General features: G+C 38.6%; 2 protein-coding genes across 2 annotated transcripts in view; one reads left to right on the forward strand and one right to left on the reverse strand.

The window, feature by feature from the left end:
* The window catches only part of LOC124953092, a 118595-nt gene that overhangs the window by 7722 nt on the left and 90873 nt on the right, over positions 1-20000 (forward strand). Inside the window, exon 5 of the mRNA XM_047504005.1 lies at positions 1-1169. This exon is cut by the window's left edge and continues 1639 nt beyond it. The gene's annotated coding sequence lies outside the window, so the exon portion shown is untranslated. The remainder of the gene's footprint in view (positions 1170-20000) is intronic.
* Positions 14946-18296, reverse strand: LOC124953091 (opsin, blue-sensitive). Its single transcript, XM_047504000.1, has 8 exons — positions 18141-18296; positions 17709-17928; positions 16896-17087; positions 16306-16521; positions 16040-16170; positions 15614-15944; positions 15428-15523; positions 14946-15350 (listed from the first exon to the last, which is right to left on the reverse strand). The coding sequence occupies exons 2-8, from the start codon at positions 17765-17767 to the stop codon at positions 15239-15241; spliced, it is 1137 nt and encodes a 378-aa protein (XP_047359956.1). The 5' UTR covers positions 17768-17928; positions 18141-18296; the 3' UTR covers positions 14946-15238.

Here is a 20000-nt window from a genome sequence, read left to right on the forward strand (position 1 = left end):
TCAAAGAAACACGGATATACGTAAGTTATATCAAACTTTCTTTTTATTTGATAGAATTTCGAACCTTTTGAAGTATTATCGATCGAACAAATTTCAAATATTTATTAATTACGTAGAATTAATTTTAAACGTTATTTACATGTAAGATCACACGTGGCTTTACGATTTCAAAGAGGAATCTCTAAAATAGACTTTACGAATACATGGAAGATGGATCGATATAGGACTTTGTCGGCCGATGCAAAACTCAATAATGGATTTATTACGAATCATGTGGGGCTGTCGCATCACCTTAGGCCATTTCGTAGTCAGTATCTCACGACCCTCTCGACTCTCTTCCTTCCTCCTCGATCGAAGAGGCTCTCGCGAGACTCTCGGGTTTCGAAAGGAGACTCGCAGTACCGCAGAACACGAACCACAGAATGACGGAAGAGAAGATCCATGAAAGAAATCTGATCGTACACGTATGTATGTATGTAGGTGTATATATATATATATATGTATATATATATGCATATTACTTTCCGTAATATAAGTTTCTCGATTTTCAGATAAATCTAAGAAATCGATAAACCCTCTAATAACATATTTATATGTATTCTTAATTGAAAGATATTTCCGAAGTTGGATAATTTAAATCCCAAGTTAGTAGTAGATGAGTATCTTCAAAAAAAAAAAAAAAAAAAAAGAAAAAAAAAGAAAAAAAAAAACTTTCTCCTTAGATCTCGATAGTTCTCATAGATATCCATCGAACTTTAGAAACGATCAAAATGAATTCGAGGCCTCTAATTGTGGCAGTTAGGAGGTAGAAAGTTTCGAGCTTCTCTCTCCTTCCGCTTCGAGAAAGTTTGTAAAACCACGAATCGGATCTGTTATCTGATCGTTTTCGAGGGTGGGTAACGCCTCCCTTTAAGCTTGAAATCCGACACACGGGATCGTAAAATCGCGTAGGAACTCGATCACTTTCCAGAAGCTTTTCATCAACTCCCGAGGAATCCATTTGCGTCGACACTACGCTAGCAGTGCGAAAGCTTTGAGGGGATTGCCGCTGCCGCCACCACCACCACCAACCATCACCACCATCATCACTACTACCAACATCGTCGTCGTCGTTGTCGTCGTCACAATCTCCACCAACGCCTCTTCCAACGTGTGGATATCCAACGTGAGTAAGTAACTAGACGGATGAGAAAACCAGAGACGACGGGAGAGAGACTCCTATCAACGAGAAGTAAAATTTTCGTGCTTGATATTGTGAATATATCTTGCTCGTAGGAAAAGAAAATAGAGAGAGAGAGAGAGAGAGAGAGAGAGAGAGAGAGATTCGTGGATTTAAATTATATTAAAAATCGGCAAAATCATTTATCTCGATCATCTTTTGTCTCTGAAATTATCGTTAAAAAATCTTTTTCTTACATTATTGTTTGTCCCTTTGAACAATCTTTTAAATCGTTATCTTCATCGATAATACGAACGTGGAAGGATCGTAAAATGGAATTATATCGGATAGACCTTCCCCCAAAAGTCAAGCAAATTACGTTCTTACAAGGATCGTACTGTCCTTTTCTTCCTTTTTTCTTTCTTCTCTGTAAAGGAGAAGATCTTTCAAAGAAATAACTCCGAGCATATTTCCAATTTACGTCCCGTCCCATCCCACGAGACCAGCATTCTACAAAGCGTACCTACACGTTTCTTCCTTCTCTTTACGTATGCAGCTACGAATTGTACGAAGTCGAATTAGATCTGGTTAGCATGAATATTTCGAAAGTCGAGAATCCTTCTCGCAAATCGATCCTTCTCCTTTCCCTCCTTTCCATACTTTAGGATATATCTCTTTACGAGAGATTCACATTTTCCACCTTTATTTTCTTTTTTCTCCCCTTTCTCTTCTCCCCCCCACCCCCCCCCCCACCCCCTCCTTGTCTTACCTATCCCCTTCTATTTCTATTCTTTCTTCGCTATATTAGAGTAGTGGGTTGATATCGTTCCGTAGCCATTAAGACTAATGGAATCGATTTATGCGACACAATGCCTAGCGCTGTTTTTACATGCATTTGCCGAATGTCTCTCATTGTTGCTCTTCAAAAGAAAGAAAAGAAAAAGAGAGAAGAGAAAAGAAAGAAAGAAAAGGAAAGAGAAAGAAGAAAGGTGTGATATGATGCACAAAAAATAACTGCATCGTCCACTTTCCACATTCTGCTGGCCTCTTTTTTAGCTCGTTAAGCGACGAGTTTACGATATCTCCGAAGGTTATCATCCACTGAGACCTTTCTCGTCTTATCCGGCATTTTCCTCCTTTCCATTCCCTTCAACCCTCCCGTCGTTCCTCACAAAGGAAAATCGCTTATGGAACGGCTTTCTTCTCACTTTCGGAACGAAAGACCCCCAATCTACGTTGAATTCCAAGAGGTAAGCACGGTATCAAGGAGAAAATACGAGTACGCTTATTAAAATCATTCAGTGAATAAATTGGAAGCTCGATGGAGATTAAAAATGGTTTGGAAATTGAACATCGTAGATTTCAAATGTACAGATATATAAATCGATGAGTACTTATAAATCGTTTTAACGAGGAACCATTGTTTTCAAAGATCTTGAAAATTTTCAACGTTTATTAATATTCTTTGTCTTATTGTATATAATATTTCATATTGTTTCATAAGGAACCCCGAAGGTTTCTCATGGCCGTGAAAGAAACGATAGAGCGAAGTTTACTTTCGCTGCACGTTTCTCTCCTAACAGGTGCATCGATCTCGAATTTCGAGCAGTTGGCCAGACAAGTAGAAACACAGACACAAGAGGGAGGAAAATAGAGAGGAAGAAAGATAGAGATAGTGATAGAGATTGAAATAGAGAGAGCGAGAGAGAGAGAGAGAGAGAGAGAGGAAGAGAGAGGAGTTCAGACGTTGCAACAAGCTATGAATTTCTGTGCATAACTATAAATATACATAAGTACAGGTATAGAATGGACTGACGAGGTGGCGAATCATTGTACAAATAATAGAGGATTTATATAATGCAGGCGAGAGGACATGACATTGTTGCGCGCGCGCGCGCACACACACACACACGTTTTCTAAAGGTAGATAGAAGTTAGTGGAGATAATAGTAGTAATAGTACTAGTAGTAGTAGCAGCGGTAGCGGTAGCAGTGGTAGTGTTAGTAGTAGCAGTAGCAGTGGTAGTGATAGTAGTAGTGACGGTATTGGTAGTAGTGCTAGCTCTCGGTCCTCCTCCTTCCTGAATATTTAACGTCGGCGTGACATATATAATTAATACGGCCCATTATCGCCGCCGAGCTTGAATCCTCCTCTCCCTCGCACCGAATCGTCAGATGGTCGACCTAATTAACCAGTGCCATTTACAAGCAGAACACCACGCAAAATGGCTCTCCACCACGTACATACGTCCTGCCAATTACAAATGAATGTAAAAGAGAGAGAGAGAGAGAGAGAGAGAGAGAGAGAGAGAGAGAGAGAGAGAAATATAAGTGCGAACAGATTCACACTTATATTCAATTTATTAATCTTCATTCTTTCTCTCTCCCTCTTTCTCTCTCTCTCTCTCTCTCTCTCTCTCTCACTCACTCACTCACTCACTCCTGTTATTTTTTTTTTCCTTTTATCTCGCTATGGTTTTGTTTTCGCAAATTTTCTTACCTTCTCTTCTGTTCCATCCTGTCAGCAATGTTTTCTACGATCTCGCGATAGATATTCTTCAGGTTAATCCGCTATGCGGATATTCGCCATCTTGGAATTCCGGAAGCTCCTACTCAACTTCCGAGAGTTTCGTCAATAAGTTTATATATCGCGGTATTGCAGCTGGCCAAGCTTGCCTGGTTTCCCTACGACGGTATCTTCGACTCTCTCTCTCTCTCTCTCTCTCTCTCTCTCTCTCTCTCTCTTTCCCGTGATCCATCCTTCCTCGTCCTCTGCCTCTCATTCTCTCTTCCTCTCGTTTCAGTCCTATCTCTTTTCTCCTCCCTTTTCCTCAACGTGACAGATCTCCAGGCCGTGTGGAGAGGCGGCTCGAGGGAGAAAACGGGAAACGGAGAGGGATGACAGAGTGCTTCCAGGGGTGGAAAGGAAGTAGTTCCGCGTAACAATGTTAAAAACGTGAAAATATGCGACGAAGTGCACTCGTAAAGCGAAAAAAAAGAGAGAGAGAGACAGAAAAAGGAATTCTGCTTGGCCGCAACCGGATGGTGCGATAAAAGGTTATGGCACTCTTTTTCTCTCTCTCTCTCTCTCTCTCTCTCTATCTATCTGCCTTCTCCTCTCTCCCACTTCTTCTTCGATCCCTCGCTTCTACAACCCTTTGTCGGTCCTACCGTTGGCCAACCTCCTGCCTTCGGGCAGCTAGCCTTGAAGGGTAGCTCTTTAGAATAGTGCTGAAAATGTCGTCCTTTGTTTAACCACCCGTCGACTTTTCGTACCTCTTCCTACTGCTTCGTTCGTCATTCGTTCTTGCCGTTTTACCTTGTTGCGTCTTTTTCCTTTCCACCCTACCTATTTCTCTCTCTCTCTCCCTCTCTCTCTCTCTCTCTCTCTCTCTCTCTCTTTCGCGCGCGTTTCCTCTTTCTTATTCTCTTTCTCAACAACTGCACTTCGGTTAAATTCCATTATTTCGTCGAAGCTTTACACTGTTTTCCTTCTCTCCGGTATGTAATCGATTTTCTTTCGCGTCATTCATCACTCTCCGTCAGCTGATTTTTCTTCGTCGTTGTACCAGTGTAACGGGATAGCCTCGACGAATGAATGAGGAGAAGTGCCGAGGTAGCGGAGTTAGGGGGTACGTTAATTATGAGCGGCCCGATCGTGTCGCGAATAATCAAATTTTCACCCTTTCCGCGTTAGCAACGCGTCACCTCCAAGAGAAAAGCGAGCTTGGTAAAGCTCCGAGTGAGAGAAAAGTGTGTAAAAGAGGATAGAAAGAAATAGAAAGAAAAAAGGGGAAAAAGAGAGAGAGAAAGAGAGAGCTGTGAGAGGGATAGCGAAACGAAGGTGAAGGCTGAGGAGGCTGGGACGAGGGAGGGAAACTCGTTTAACGAGACTGCCGGGGGTAGCTGATACACGAACGACACGGAATACATCTGGAACGAGATGCAAATTACGGACTTACGAAGTATTGTTGCGAACGTGCACCGGCTTACGTTGCAAAATAATAAATTGCGCAACGTCTGCGGTACCGCGAGACTTCCAACGGTACGATTTGAGAGGAGAATAAATATACTCCTTTTATTATTACTTTTTAATTCGGAAAAAAATTCAAGCGCATCGTTGACATCGCTCTTTTATTTCCTCTCCTATTTCATTTCGTCGTACAATCTCTCGAGTTTAACGAACGAGATGCAAATCTTTTTCGAAGGATTCAAAGTCGACTTGGATCGTATTAGCTTTATAATATTATCATCGAGTTATCTCTGTCTCCTTATCTTTCTATCTTCCTCTCTACCATTTTAATTTCAAGAGCTTTCTCATTAGCATATCATAAAAGCAATTAGTAACTATCGTACACGCTCAACATACTTTTTCTTTTTCTTTAACAATTAATTTTTATTCTTCTTTTTTTTTTCTTTTTTTCTTTTTTTCTTTTTTTAGACAAAACCGAAGAGAATGTTTATTTTTTCGATCGAGTGAGTTAGTCCTTTTACCTCACTTATCCTTGGAAATTCTCTTTAATGGGATAAACGGAGATAATACTCGCTTGGTATCTCTCTCTGTCTCTCTCTCTCTCTCTCTCTCTCTCTCTCTCTCTCTCTCTCTCTCACCCACCCACCCATCCATCCACCTTTTCTTTCTCTGAAATTTTGTTATCGCGTGCGTTTCATTTTCCGGCAACGTCCGTGCGTTTCTCGGTGACAGAGACCGTTCGTACCTCCGCTTTATCGAACAACTCTTCTCTCATAAGAGAGCATTATCCCACAAGCAACGAATTTATTATCCTATCGCGTGTTCAACGTTGTCTATATTTCTTTTCTCTCTTTCTCTCAACACTCTCCAAAATGTAGCTCACATTGTTTCTCTTTTCTTCTTTTTTTTTTCTTTTTTTTTCTTTTTTTTCTTTTTCTTTTTTTTTAAGTAGGATCGCCGGGTCTCCTCGATGTGTTTTTCGTTCGGTAGCACTCGCTGACTCGCGGCATTACACGAATTTACATTTTCTTCGTACGCCTTCGTTCCCCGAAGCCTCCTCTTGGAGCTCGCTTGCACGTGATCGGAAACGGAAGCAGTTGGATTAATTCTGTAAACGCCTTCTCTCTCTCTTTCTCTCTCTCTCTCTCTTTCTTTCTTTCATTCTTTCTCTCTCTATTTCTCTGAGAAGGTTCACAGCTAATCGATCGAGCGACTTCGTTCGAACTTCGAGGAAGAGCCCTTCCTCTTTCTTGCAATTTCTATTCACCTCCAGTGAGTTAATCGATATTTTATATACTTCTTCTTCCTCTTCTTCTTCTTCTTCTTTTTTTTCCTTTTTCCACTTCTTCTTCTTCTCCTTCTTCTTCTTCTTTTCCGTTGTAACGAAAGAAGGAAAGAGAGAAAGAAGATAGTTACTGCGAAAGAAAGAGACACTTCTCGTTCTCGCAGCGTTCTCGTAAATTTTTCCATTCGATTCTTAGTCGTTAGTCTTTAGTACGTTTGCGTAAAAATAGAGGAAGGAAGGAAAAATTAAAGAAATATAGAATCAGGTCGATCGATTGAGATAGAAATGTAAAATAATGGACAAACGTAAGTAAAAAGAATTCGAAAGTAATCGAGGAAAGAAACGTGCAGGGAAATGGGATGAGGGGTAAACCATCTATGCCGTTGGATTTCAATTGTCAATTTCAATCCATGAAAATCACGATTTTGAGTTACTTCCGGTCAGTTAAACGCGAGCTTAACATGTCGTGAGGAAATAAACTTGACGATATTATAAGAGCGACAGTAGTTGGTGTTTCTTTTCCGAAAAAGACTGCATCCTGGACACGAACTCTGTGTGTCTTTTGTGATCCCTCTCGCGAGTCATTTTCCCTCCCTCTCTCTCTCTCTTTCCTTCTCTCTCTCTCTCTCTTTCTCTCTCTCTCCATTTATCTATCTATCTATCTTTCTCTTTCTAAGTTAGGGTTCCTATGGCAACGGGCGTTTAAGCTCGCTTCAGTATTTCAGTCTAGAGCAGGACGTTTGCATCTCTTTCCTTCTAGTACTCGTACCACTCCGCCTCCCTCGCACCCTTACCCCGTTCTTCCTCCTTCTCTTCTCTTCATCGTTCTCGACCCGACAAGTATTGTCCAACTTGAATTCGCTAGAGAGATATACACCAAACTCTTCTTCTTCCATGCTCCTTTCTATCCCTGGCAGTCTTCGCAACATAGTCTTAGTTCGCGTCCTTCACCTCCTCCACCCTATTCTCCCATTCTCTTACTACTCTTTCCTGCCCTCCTCCTATTCTTCCACCCGTTCCCCCCAAGCGAACCACTCTGCGCTTCGTCCTCCTCTTCGTCCACGCTGGACTGGACTTAAGTTCCAAATGGGTTTAGCTCTGGTATCTCTTGCGAGAGCAAACGTCGTGGAACGGAAGACCGAATCGTAAACCGTTTCTCTCTTTCTCTCTCTCTCTCTCTATCTCTCTCTGTCTTACTCTTTCTGTCTCTTTCTCTCTCACCCTTAGTTCTACTTTGTGGGCAGAGTCTCTTTGTTTCTCGTGGCAATGTTCACCGGAATTGTACGGTCCAATAACTGCGTCCTCGTTCGACCAACCGAGGATTTATTCTAGATAAGTCCTGTCTGTTTCTCTCAGACGCAACTCCAAGACGATAGATCAAAAATTGATCGTTGAATTGTTTCTCGAGAATTAACCAAATATCATATCGATCCTTTCTTAATTTAATCTGTATTTTTATTATTATCGTAAGATATTCAGATTTGATCGTGAGAATCATTGAGGATTCGCTCGTAATTAAACTGGAATATTTGTAGCACTTAATGAGAAATAATAAATGGAAGGAAATGATGTTCGAAAGGGGAATTCGGTAGGGCAGAAATGACGTTCTTGTTTCAGGAATCTACGTGAATTGTGGGACGACTTCAAAGTGGGTGAAGTAGAGAAGGGTTTTCTCACCGTTCCACTTTCACCCATGTCTCTTCAATCTCTCTCTCTCTCTCTCTCTCTCTCTCTCTCTCTCTCTCTCTCTCTCTCTCTCTCTCTCTCTCTCTGTCTCTCTATCGTGCAGCAAACCGCCATGGTATTATCGCTCCCGCGCGAACTATAAAGACCGACCTCAAGCGTTACCGCCTTGCATGTATTGCTGCCGAGACTTTCGGCTTAAACGACGCACCCGAGACTTCGTTTTACAAAGCATTTAACGAACTCCGCATTCTCATGTCCCCCTTAATTCATCTTCTCCTATCTTTCTACATTTCCTTAACGGTACAAGCAAGGGGCCCCCTTCTCCGCCATTCCTCTGCAAAATGACCTTTCCAAGAATCGCTAAGTTTGATCGTCAAAAATAAAAATTTTCGCTGTTTCGATCTCGTTTGGTCTCGACGATAGGATGCCCTTTCTTCGTCAATTTTTTTTCTATCCTTTTTATACCATCGGAAAAAAAATATACTAAAGAAAAGAAAGAAAAAAAAAAGAGAGACAAATCTTTCCTTCAACATAAAAGTTCTTTATCGAAACAACGACGATCATCCTGCGTATAACTTTTACAAATCCGATCGACTATGATATCGAACGATAACGTTCGTGATAAACGATTTAATCGATAATGTTAACGAGCATTAACCGCCGCCAACCTTTTGGGTCACAAGTGCAAACGTTAACGGCGTACCTTCGTTGAACATAACTCGCAGTTTCCGCGCGGTTAAGCATCACACATTTCCTACCCAAACCTGGCAATTATTTTATCACATTACTCCCGCATGACGCGATAACAACGCTGTCGATCAAATTTCGCGCAACGGAACATCCGTTTCGAGCGATTTGCCGCACGTGTATCGCGCGTTTGTGCCCGTCACGATCTGTCCTTTGCTATTTGCTCTTTCTTTTCGTTCCTCCCTCTCTTTCTCTCTCTCTCTCTCTCTCTCTCTCTCTCTCTCTCTCTTCCGCGAATTAAACCGTTCGGAAATCATGAAGAATTTATACGCTTAAGCGCAAATTTAAATGTCGTTTACCGGTCATTAATAAACCTTGACAGCGACCTAGCCACCTAGTACTCGATTTTAAATGCGGATTTTACGACATTTAATTCAACCGAATTAAATGCGCTCGGAATTAACAATAGCGTTTGTTCTTGTTTTATTTATCTTGTTTAGTTTACGAGCGAACCCGATGTAGACGTAGATTCTGTGAACGGGCCGGTTTTTGATCGCTATAAGGTTAAAAAGTTACGATGTATATTAACGTGTTAAATTCTCAGATATTTATTAAATACCGTTTACTAAAGTTTTGAAGACTTCACAGAGAGAGAGAGAGAGAGAGAGAGATAGAGGAAAGTTCGCTTATCAAATTTCTAAGCATGACGGACACCGATGAAATATGGATCGATGAAACGATCCGTTCGCTTGTGGGGCTTTCAAAACCAGACACAAAATTATTTGATCGTCCTGCATCCGTTGGATAGACGGCCGTGACAATGCGTTCCTTATTCGTGTCAAGTTCTACCGATATCGTAGATATATAAATAAGTTAATTACTGTCATTAATAACCGTCGAGTGCGACAAGCACTTTAAATTGTTCACCGGCCATCCTAATTTATTTCGTTCGCGGCCTCGTTAATTTTACGCCCGTTTTATCCTCGTAAATGCATTTTCTCAGCATTTTCCTGTCGTGCCGTCGGCATCGATAAATAAAAATCGTTATTTAGACGGAGAGGCACTTTGGAACGCAATTATACATCACCAATAGAAATTGATACATACACACACACATAGACACGCACGAATATATATACATATATATACATATATATATACATATATATACATATATATGGAAAAAAAAGTATGGAAAAAAGAAATCTATTCTGCTGGGTAAATTTTCCTCCTGGAAAAAAAAGGCATCGTACGCTCGTCGTTCTTACTTTGGAGACTTTGCGAAATAACGTTATTTATCAAATGCTCGTGCACCTTTACTTCGTGCTACTATATACTACCTTCTTTTCTACCTTTTCTAGAAGATCAATACGCGTTAACAAGGTGGTGAAACGTCACCGATAAGGCCGATATTTATTGCTACCGTTAATATACATCCTACTCGGCCGAATAAAAAGAACATAAAATCCGGCTTAATGAGCATCGTGGAAAGTTTATTACTGTACGTTTAACTACTACGGATTAAGATGGCTCTATTGAGAAAGATAAAGTCCACCATGCTGATGTGCTTCCCTGTCAGGACGAGTTTGAAGATAAGGTTCTTGCATGAAAAAAAAAAGGAGAGAAAAAGAGAGAGAGAGAGAGAGAGAGAGAGAGAGAGAGAGGAAAAATAAACAAGAGAGAGAAAGAGAGAGAGAGAGAAATGAAATATTGCGAGTCAAGCTGCTTTACCTTCTAATTTTCGAGTTGAAGGATATATCGTGTATCTTCGAAATACACACCTACTTCCCGCAAATATCCCAAAGGAGATGAGGATTCATCGACGAGAGAGGAAAAGATGTACGGTGAATTCTTCTTCCTTGGAAAGCCTCCTACTGATCCCTCGACAAAGAAAGAAAAATCCTATTACAGAAGGTAGGATCTTGCTTCTAATAGACATATAGAATTTATTTTTGTTTCTTTTTTTTTCTTTTTTCTTTTTTTTTTCTCATCTTCCTTTTTTGTTCTTTTTTTTTTTTTTTTTTTTTTTCTTATTTTCTCTTTCACTTCCCAATATTTCTTCGCTCTTCATTACGGACGATTTTTACAATGGCAAAATGGATATATAATTGTAAAAAATGGTCGAGATCCTACTAGGCTGTTTATTAGTTGAAACATACACCGAATAAGCCAGATACCATTTACGTTCGAGTACAAACGAAGACTAATGCGATCAGATCTGATTTAGAACAAGGAAGTTCGTCGCTCGACTACGACGAGGACGACGACGAGGATGATGACAACGATGCTTATTGAAATTTAATGGATCCGTTTTCGTGTCGACGTGTTGCGGAAGGAGTTGGAAAAGTTTTCCATCGACGACGAAACACACTTTGACAGTGGCTTGTGCTCGAGCGCATTGTTGCAAGAGAAAATCAATTTTACGAGGTCCCTTCCTCCGTCTCCATCCCTTCTTTTGCTCTTAACCCCGCTGCGCGTAACTAGTAACCATAAGCAACCGAGATCCGATCTCATAGCGTTTCAACCAATATCGAAGTCTACTCTTACGCAGTAGTAGAACCAGTCAGTTCCTATCCGGACAAAGTAGACCACGGCTATTCGGTCTACCGCGACACAACTGGTTACAACTTTGACTTTGGTATGGCCAGGGTGCACTACTAGAAAGCCGTTATACTCGTTAATGGAAGCAAACGTTGAATCGGTCCCTTCCTAACTACTCGATCGTAATTCCTTCCTTTTCTGTCTCTCTCTCTCTCTCTCTCTCTTTCTCTTCTCTCCGTTCCTTTTTAGAATAAACTATTAATTATTTTCTACATTTTAATTCTTTCGCTTTTATCGTCGATATAATTTCAATACACATACCTTGTCGACTAAAATTTTATTTTTATCGTCTTAGATATTTTTTCCTTGGAAATTTACATTTATTATCTATAATTTTTATCTGTACGACCATGATACACCGTATAAATTTTATTTTTCTCAGACGTAAAATAAACGTGGATTCGTCGATTGACATGAGGGAAATATTCGAACGGGTTACGTAATATATATATATATATATATATATATATGTATATGTATATGTATATATATGAAAAGACGAGAGAAAAGAAGAGGAGGAGGTTGAAAAAAGGAGGCAAAAACCAGGAAGAGGAGCATCTCAGAAAGCTGAGGAAAAGTGATGATGGTGGTGGTGGTGCTGTTGGTGGATGAGGGGAGGGAACGGGATAGGGGGATGGAATACCGACGATAATAAATATGCCCGGACCCGGCGGCCATAAATCCAACGTAATTGAATTTTCAACATCTATAACTAGCCGTCGCTCGGTGCGACCTCGGCAAACGGGATGTATCTTGAACGAAGCCAGACGATTTCTTCTTCTTCTTCTTCTCGTTGCACCTCTCGAAGAAGGCGCAGCCGTCTTTTCGGTAGTCCCCGACTTCATTTTCCTTATACCTTTTTCCTTTCCTTCTACTTTTCCTGGCAGGACAATCGATTCTTCGATGTTCGCAACTCGGCTCTATTTTTAATTCGGTCCGCGAGTTCGTTGGCTCGCCCCCCCCTCTCTCTCTCTAGTTTCATATCTTTTAGCTTCCCTCTTACTTTCTTTTTTTTTTTTTCCTTCTTCTTCGTCTTCTTCCTCTTCTTCCCTTGACTCCAAAAAATCGAAGAGTTCCTTTGACGCGAACATCTAATCAAGGATTTCCTCGACTCCGAGCTCCCCTTCTCGTACCAAACCAAAACCTTCACCCTCTTCCTTCACCCATCTCTTCTTCTTCAGACTCTTTTCTTCTCTTTCTCTCTTCGCGTCGCGACATTAGCTCTCTTTCTCCTCTCCACCCCCATCCCCTTTCTCTCTCCCTCTCTTTCTCTTTCATTCCTATCTGTTCTTTCTACTATTCTTTCTTTCACGCCATGCCATGCCATGCCAACTATGGACCCAACGCAGAAAACTTTGATTGTACGTAAGCTGAATACCCATCCCTTTAAAAGAAAAAAGGACAAGTACGAGGTATATCATTCGAGTCTATCGTCGTACTTTCTCTCTCTCTCTCTCTCTCTTTCTTTTCCTCGAGCCTCTTGGTCCTCTCGATCCTCTCGACAAGTACGATGAGATTCGGAACTGATTGGAACTCCCATCTTTCAATGGTTTAACCATTCAAAGAACCTTCCATCAATTTCTATCTGAATACCCCTTATATTATCAATGATTATATCATAAATAGGGAATTATTTGTCTCTCTTAACTTTCTAATGAACGTTGGTACAAATCCTTTCTTATCTTTCGTATTTCTCTTTTGAACATCGTCGTTACTTCGAAAGAAAAAAAGAGGAAGTTATATTTTTCTTGTATTTAGGAAAAAAGTTCTATCCTACTCTTTGCTACGTTTGGCCGCTTTTTAAAACTTTCCTTTTTTTTCTTTTTTTTTTTTTTTTTTTCTTTTATTTCAACAGTTATATATACTTCGAGCGACTGAGTAACTCTCTTGTATATGTATTCATGAAGCAATGTTTCTTGCTTGGGGGGAAAGTTGGACGGTAAGTTTGCCTCCTGTCTCACGTTATTCATTACTTTCGCTCCGTCGACTTCTCGTCTCCAGAACAATTTCTGAAGAATGATACGAAACGAAAGATTAGTATAAACGCAAATGTAATCTGAAGCGAACGGAGTAATGGATGATGAGATCGATGAGAGGAGAGGGACGATAGGATGTAATCAAGCGTAACTTTTTATTCCCTTATGTCTGTTCTATTTGAAAAGTATGTACGATTCAATTCGGCTAATTGTTAAGAATTCCCTGCTTGAAATTTATCCAGTAATACATATATATCTATCTATCTACAGATTTGAATATATACATATATGAATGATACGGCCGTCTACTCTATTACGAATGGCGTAATCGATCTTTATATCGTTAATTTATTACTCGTAAGAGCTTAATTAACGTTATGGTCGATTCACATTTCATTCGGCTTGCTATCGAATTATATCAATTGGTCTCCCCTATTTAATAGAACGATTACATTAAAGATTACTTGATTTATTTATTTTAGGGATATTCCTTTCATTTATACATGTACATATACACATACATATACATATATATATATATATATATATATATATATATATATATATATATATGTATGTATATATTTGGATAATGTCGCACGCTATCAATTCGTATAAATCTGTTCCGTTATAATTAAATGTGTTAACAGATATTCGATCAAATGAAATCCATTTAAAATTTATTATTTCGAAAGATTAAATCTATTTAGGATATATCGAGATAGATATTATAGTCTTTTCTGTCATTTTGTTCCTTTCTTTCTTTCTTTTTTTTTTTCTTTCTTTCTTTCTTTCTTTCTTTCTTTTTTTTTCTAAGTTCGATACGTTTAGTTCACGTCGTACAGCGAAACTCTTTTTAAAAGGATAATCGAACGTGCATTAGATCAATGTCTTTCAATCTTAATCTTATGCATTGGATGAAGTATCGAGGGATCTTCACAAACAGCAACTACCAGGTAGTGAAGGGACCAGGATAATCGATATTAATTTACGATGTACGTGTACGTGTATATTTTGTAATACAACGGAAACAATGTCAAGATAATTGGCCGCTTTTCATTGAAACGTTGTAAAATTTCCACTATCTCGAAATTCTTTTATTAATTATTTCTCGCAACGATAAAACGATTCTTTATTATAATAGTTATAAATCATGAGTTTGTTTTTTCTTTTTTCTTTTTTCTTTTTTCTTTTTTTTTTTTTTTTTTCATCGAAACTTTCATCCCCAAATATAATTCTTGGAGTTTTTATTTTCGTTCGATTGTGTATTGACCGTAGAATTTTTCTCCTCGTTTTAACAAATTATTAACGTTTGATCTAATGAATAATCGATAACGTTAACGGTATAACATGTTTTCCCTGTAATTTTGTTGTTTTTTCTAAAACGATGATCGCATAACGAACGACCGCCATCTCTGATAAGAGTCAGAAATTTCAACGAGCTCGAAACTTGTCGATAGTCGGTATAATCCCTGAAATATTGATTAACGGAGGATAAAATTGACTTCGTAACTTTCTCATACACGATAAGGAAGAAGACGTCAAATTCTAAAAAAAAAAATGAAACAAAAATAATATCTCCATTTGATGCTTGCTTTATTCAAATTTATATAAGAAACCACAGATTAGCGTGTATGTGCCACGTTCTACTGTATAATGATAATAATAATAATAATAATAATAATAATAATAACAATTTTTATACAGAATATTTTGGTAATAATTTCTATTTATAATATATTGACAAATAAAAGAAATCGTAGACGAGAGGAAAGATCGATATCGGATCGGTGGTGGATTGACGATTCGATACGATCGATCATCCATGCCGTCGTTTTCTCATTTTCCATAAAGTACATAAAACATTTAGAATTATGCTTCGTCTGCCTTAAGTTTTTCGGTCTGCGCTGAAACATTGTCTGCAACTGGTTCGGGTTCTCGTATTCCCATCCACTTGCATCGCTTTTGTAATTCCTGACGATACCTTTACGATCGAAAAATATTATATTTGATCATATAAATGATATCTAACGATTTTCAATATGATGATAGATAAATTACCTTGGATGATTGATGGCATAAATCCATGGATCTATGCACGAAACCGATTTTGCGAAAACAGCTGGTAACATACCTACGTGAGGTGTCAACAAGTCGCTAGAATAATAATTTTTAATGATTAAAATGTAATATTTCGAATTTATATAACATCGATAAAGTTTAACAGATTCGTATGTATTTTCATACCTATTACCAAAAGCACCGATAACAGCGACAACAGCATAAGGCGTCCACGCGCAGAGAAATAGGAAGAAAATAGTGAACGCTACTTTAGCGATTCTAACTTCGACGCTACGTTCTTTATCCTGATTTGAAACCAAAGATTTCACGTTCATTTTTTTTGCCTGATCGCGAAGCATCTTCTCGTGTTGTCTAATGGATCTAATCAATTGCGAGTAAAAATAAACTATGAGGGTCAATGGTAAAAGATAAGACCAAAGAAAGATCGAAGCTACGAAAACCCTCGTGTCCGAGTTATCCGTTAGAAAATCGAAACTGCATGTAGTTAGGTATCCCTCTGAAATATCATTGAGTATTATGATATTATCGAGTTTGGATTATAATATCTATGATTGATAGGATCGTTAAATGAGTATGTAATTATCGTTTTACCTGGTACAAATTTTCCCCACACCTCTATAAGAGGTAAAACTGAAAATGGTAAAGCCCAGAACCAAGTAAATGCAACGATCAATCCAGCTTGTGATCCGTTTAGTCTACCATCGATCGGACACGATATCGTTCTATCAGAACATAACAAAAATTTCTTTTAATTATTATCCGACAATTTTTTAAAGTCTCGCATAACGATATACAAAATGCACCGACTAAATAACATTCTAATATCTAATGTTGGTTAGGTAGAAAATATTAGATACCTGTAACGATCGTAGGCAATGGCAACATTGGAGATTGCCTGCCCGATACCAGAAATACTGCCCAAAAATGCAAATATAGCACAACCAATCTCCCAACCCCAAATGCGTTGTATAAAGCTATTTATTATGAAATGTGGAATTTCTAACGCCATCGTTAGATCGAATATAGCCAAATTGACGATAAACATGTTCGAGGGTGTCCTAAGAGCTTTTGATCTGTAACAAATTTCAATCACATATCTTTATTATTTGTTTGATTTTTATTCCATCGGATGGAATGTTCGATATATATTTTTTCTTTTTAATTTTTTAATTTCAACCATACTCGCGTTACTTCATCAAAACTTTTCAATGGATTCGGTAATCAAACGCTGTGAACGGACGAGCTGCTGCAAGCGTCGCAAAGATGGCGTTAAGTCGAACATCGCATTGGATTCATTTGACGAAAGAAAGAAAGAAAGAAAGAAAGAAAGAAAAAAGGAAGAAACCAAAAAAAGCCAAAAAATAAAAAAAAAAACAAAAGATCATATATATATACATATATATATGAGTAATAGTTAATAATAATTCAGAGTTTACGATCGACATACGTGGTAAATATCCATACGACGCATCCATTTCCAACGACGGACATGACAAACAGCATAAAATAAATAAGCGAGAGACCAATGTGCCAGTATTTTCCAGGTGCGAGGTAGCCCCTCCAATGAACGTGTACAAGTCCCATGTGTTCCGGTGGTACGTTCCATCCCAAAAACCTTTCTTGCATTTGTTGGACCTCTCTAATTTAACAAGAAAATATTGAATCATCGAAATTGGAAGGAAAACGTCTTTATCGCGATAAGAAAGTTCGATAAGTACCAGGTCGTTATTAAAGTTAGATGGACGCAAATTTTATACTCCTTTTCCTTTTTGACATCTCCGAGCTTTCATCTATCTTCTTTCATCGACTACTATTATTACCTTCGTAAAAGGTTGTTAATGAAAGGAAGAAGAACCGAAGTAACGTATTTGAATTAGACTAATATTATCGAAAAATTTGCGATCATTAACTTATTATAAAAATTTCCTCGTCGATTATTCATCTATTATTATTAGTCGTTTTAATTTATTTCCGATATTTCTAATCTATTTTCACTTTCGCGCGATCATTATTCTCATGTCATAGTCCCACAATAGCAAATGAAGAGAAAGAGAGAAAGATAAATAGAGAGAGAGAGAGAGAGAGAGAGAGAAAGGGAAAAAGAGATTCGTGTACGCACGAAAGCTCCCTCCACTTCGTCGGATTATTTCTCTCCTTTCATCTTTGGAACAATGTTGAATGATTATGAAGGAAAAAGAAAGAAATAAAAAAGGAAAGAAAGAAAGCAAAAAAAAAAAGAAGAAGAAGAAATTTTACCTACCCCATTCCGCCTACAAAAGGCTGAGGGCCGTTCTCGAAGGTATAGTTTTGCAGCAGCATCCTTCTTCAAGGCTGTGTCGTCGGTTGGTAGACTGACGAATCGTTAAAATGGATCTTCCGAGATAAACGAGATGTCTGAACGAAGAAGAATTTTAGTGGTCTTCTTGACTCGTCCTATCCACGTCCAAAAGGTTTCAACCCTTAGGACCTTGAATAGATATCTGTCTTAGAGAATGAAGAAACCAACTGTGAGATTTTAACGAACGATTTTTTCTCTTCCACTTAAGTTAAAAAATTACTATTTCGATTTTTTTTTCTTTTCTTCTTCTTTTTTGTATCCTCTCCTACGGTCAAAAAAAAAAAAAAAGAGGAAGAAAGAAAACAAGAGGAAAAAAAACCGAACATTTCGTAGGATCGTATTTGTTTCACTTACGTCAAATTAAGATGTAAAATAAACTTCTACTTTATTTCTACGTCCGTTCGAATCTGAATTGAAGTGAGACGCGGTGCGATAAGTTGACAGCACGTTCCGCAACTCACTTGACCCGTACCAAAGTTAGTGAGCTCTTTTATATCAAACCGATCGAATGGTGATCAATGAGCTGTCGTGCCGTTTGATATCTTAATTCGATTTACGAATCTAAGAAACCTTTTTCCATCCTCGAGTTCGTGCAGTCACGCGAACTTGACTCTAGTACTCCCACCATGTTCTCCTATGAGAAGATATGTCCTTTCGTGATGTTCTTTTAATCCTCTGTCAAGGTGATTGAAATCGAATCTTCTTATTTTTATAATTCACACGTACGTATGTATGTATGTACATTCAATAAAAAATACGACGAAATTTGTTCGGTCGAAACGATTCATTTTATTTTATATATCGAGAAAGACAAATGATAAGTATTATCGAAGATAATAAGAAAGAACAAAAAAAAAAAAGAAAAATACGTATTGTTTCTATTTATCGAAAGAATATGATCGATTCTGAAAGCATATCATTCTGTAGAGATCTTAGGATAATCCAGCATCATCTTTGAACAAGTAAGTTCGATCTGACGTTGTAAATAAGCTTTCCTTCTCTCATAGTCACGGTATGGAGATCAACAATGGCGTGTCGGTTCAGAGTTTAATTCGATTTAGAAATGCAAGAAACCTTTTGTTCGACCGAGGCCAGTCGGTCACGCAACTTGATTTCAAATCTATCCTTTTATTACTCGTACTTTCTTTAATGCATTACGATTACTTTTCCTCAAAATAACGTTGTCCGTCGAGAGTTACTCGTTAAGTACTTATATTCTGTCATTGAAGAACGAGAAGAACAAAAAAGAGGAGGAAGAAGAAGAACAAGAAGAAGAAAAAGAGAGAAATAATAAAAAGAGGAACGATATTTCAAATCGTGGATTTATTTAAAAGGGGGAAACATATGTGTTTTACAGTGAAAGAACATAAGGACCAAGTAGAGAATAATCGTGGCCATTGGTTTGTGCATTAGTTTCTCTCTCTGTCTCTTTTTCTCTCTCTCTCTCTCTCTCTCTCTTTCTCTTTCACTCCAGCTGTAGTGAACAACGGTGAAACGGAGCTAACAAATCGTCCTACCTATTAATCTCTCCAACGCATACGCTTACCGATCGGGGACTAAGCGTTAATAGTGGAAGAGAATGAGTTTGCTGTTTCTAACTCGTAACGATGTCATCGTTAGAGAAAGAAAAGAAAAAGAAAAAGAAGAAGAAGAAGAAGAAGATAGAAATGATGAGACGAGTGTATGTGATATTTGATTTATATATGGGTTCATTTGAACGAGCCTAGAAATTTAGAAATTCATCTGGTACAAAGGAATATATATATATATATATATATATTTATACACCATACACAGGCATATACACCGGCTGCATAGGGTGGATCGTGCGTACGTGTATTTGAGCTCACGGAACAACCGCAGCCTTCCCTCGTCCACCGAGTTAAATCATAAAATTGTCTGTGGGGTGGCCGCGAAATTCCACTGATTTACGAGCACCAGGTCGTCCGCTCTGCTCGTACTCCAGCCGATGGCTCGATGGAGTGCTACTGTGGACTCGGTTGAGGGAACGTTAAAATCTCCTCTCTTTATCTCTCCCTCTCTCTCTCTCTCTCTTTCTCTCTTTATCTCTATCTCGTTTTCCTTCTCTCCCTCATAGCAAGATACAGTTTCGTGTTTTTTGTACAGTGATCCTGGTCGGAGAAATAACCACGGAAAGAGTAAAAGGGAACGGAGAGTACGGGGAAGTAGAAAACAACCGTAAAAAGGGACAGG

Source organism: Vespa velutina, chromosome 11, assembly GCF_912470025.1.
Source record: "Vespa velutina chromosome 11, iVesVel2.1, whole genome shotgun sequence".
In the NCBI taxonomy this organism is placed as follows: domain Eukaryota; kingdom Metazoa; phylum Arthropoda; class Insecta; order Hymenoptera; family Vespidae; genus Vespa; species Vespa velutina.

Bases quoted from the DNA above. Each gene is read 5' to 3' on its own strand.
- LOC124953091 (XM_047504000.1), bottom strand. From the start codon at position 17,767: ATGCTGCTGCAAAACTATACCTTCGAGAACGGCCCTCAGCCTTTTGTA. The intron at 16,522-16,895 runs GTATGTCGATCG...AATTTGTTACAG, and splicing joins GTCGTATGGATATTTACCAC to ATCAAAAGCTCTTAGGACAC. The intron at 15,351-15,427 runs GTAATTTATCTA...TCGATCGTAAAG, and splicing joins TATGCCATCAATCATCCAAG to GTATCGTCAGGAATTACAAA.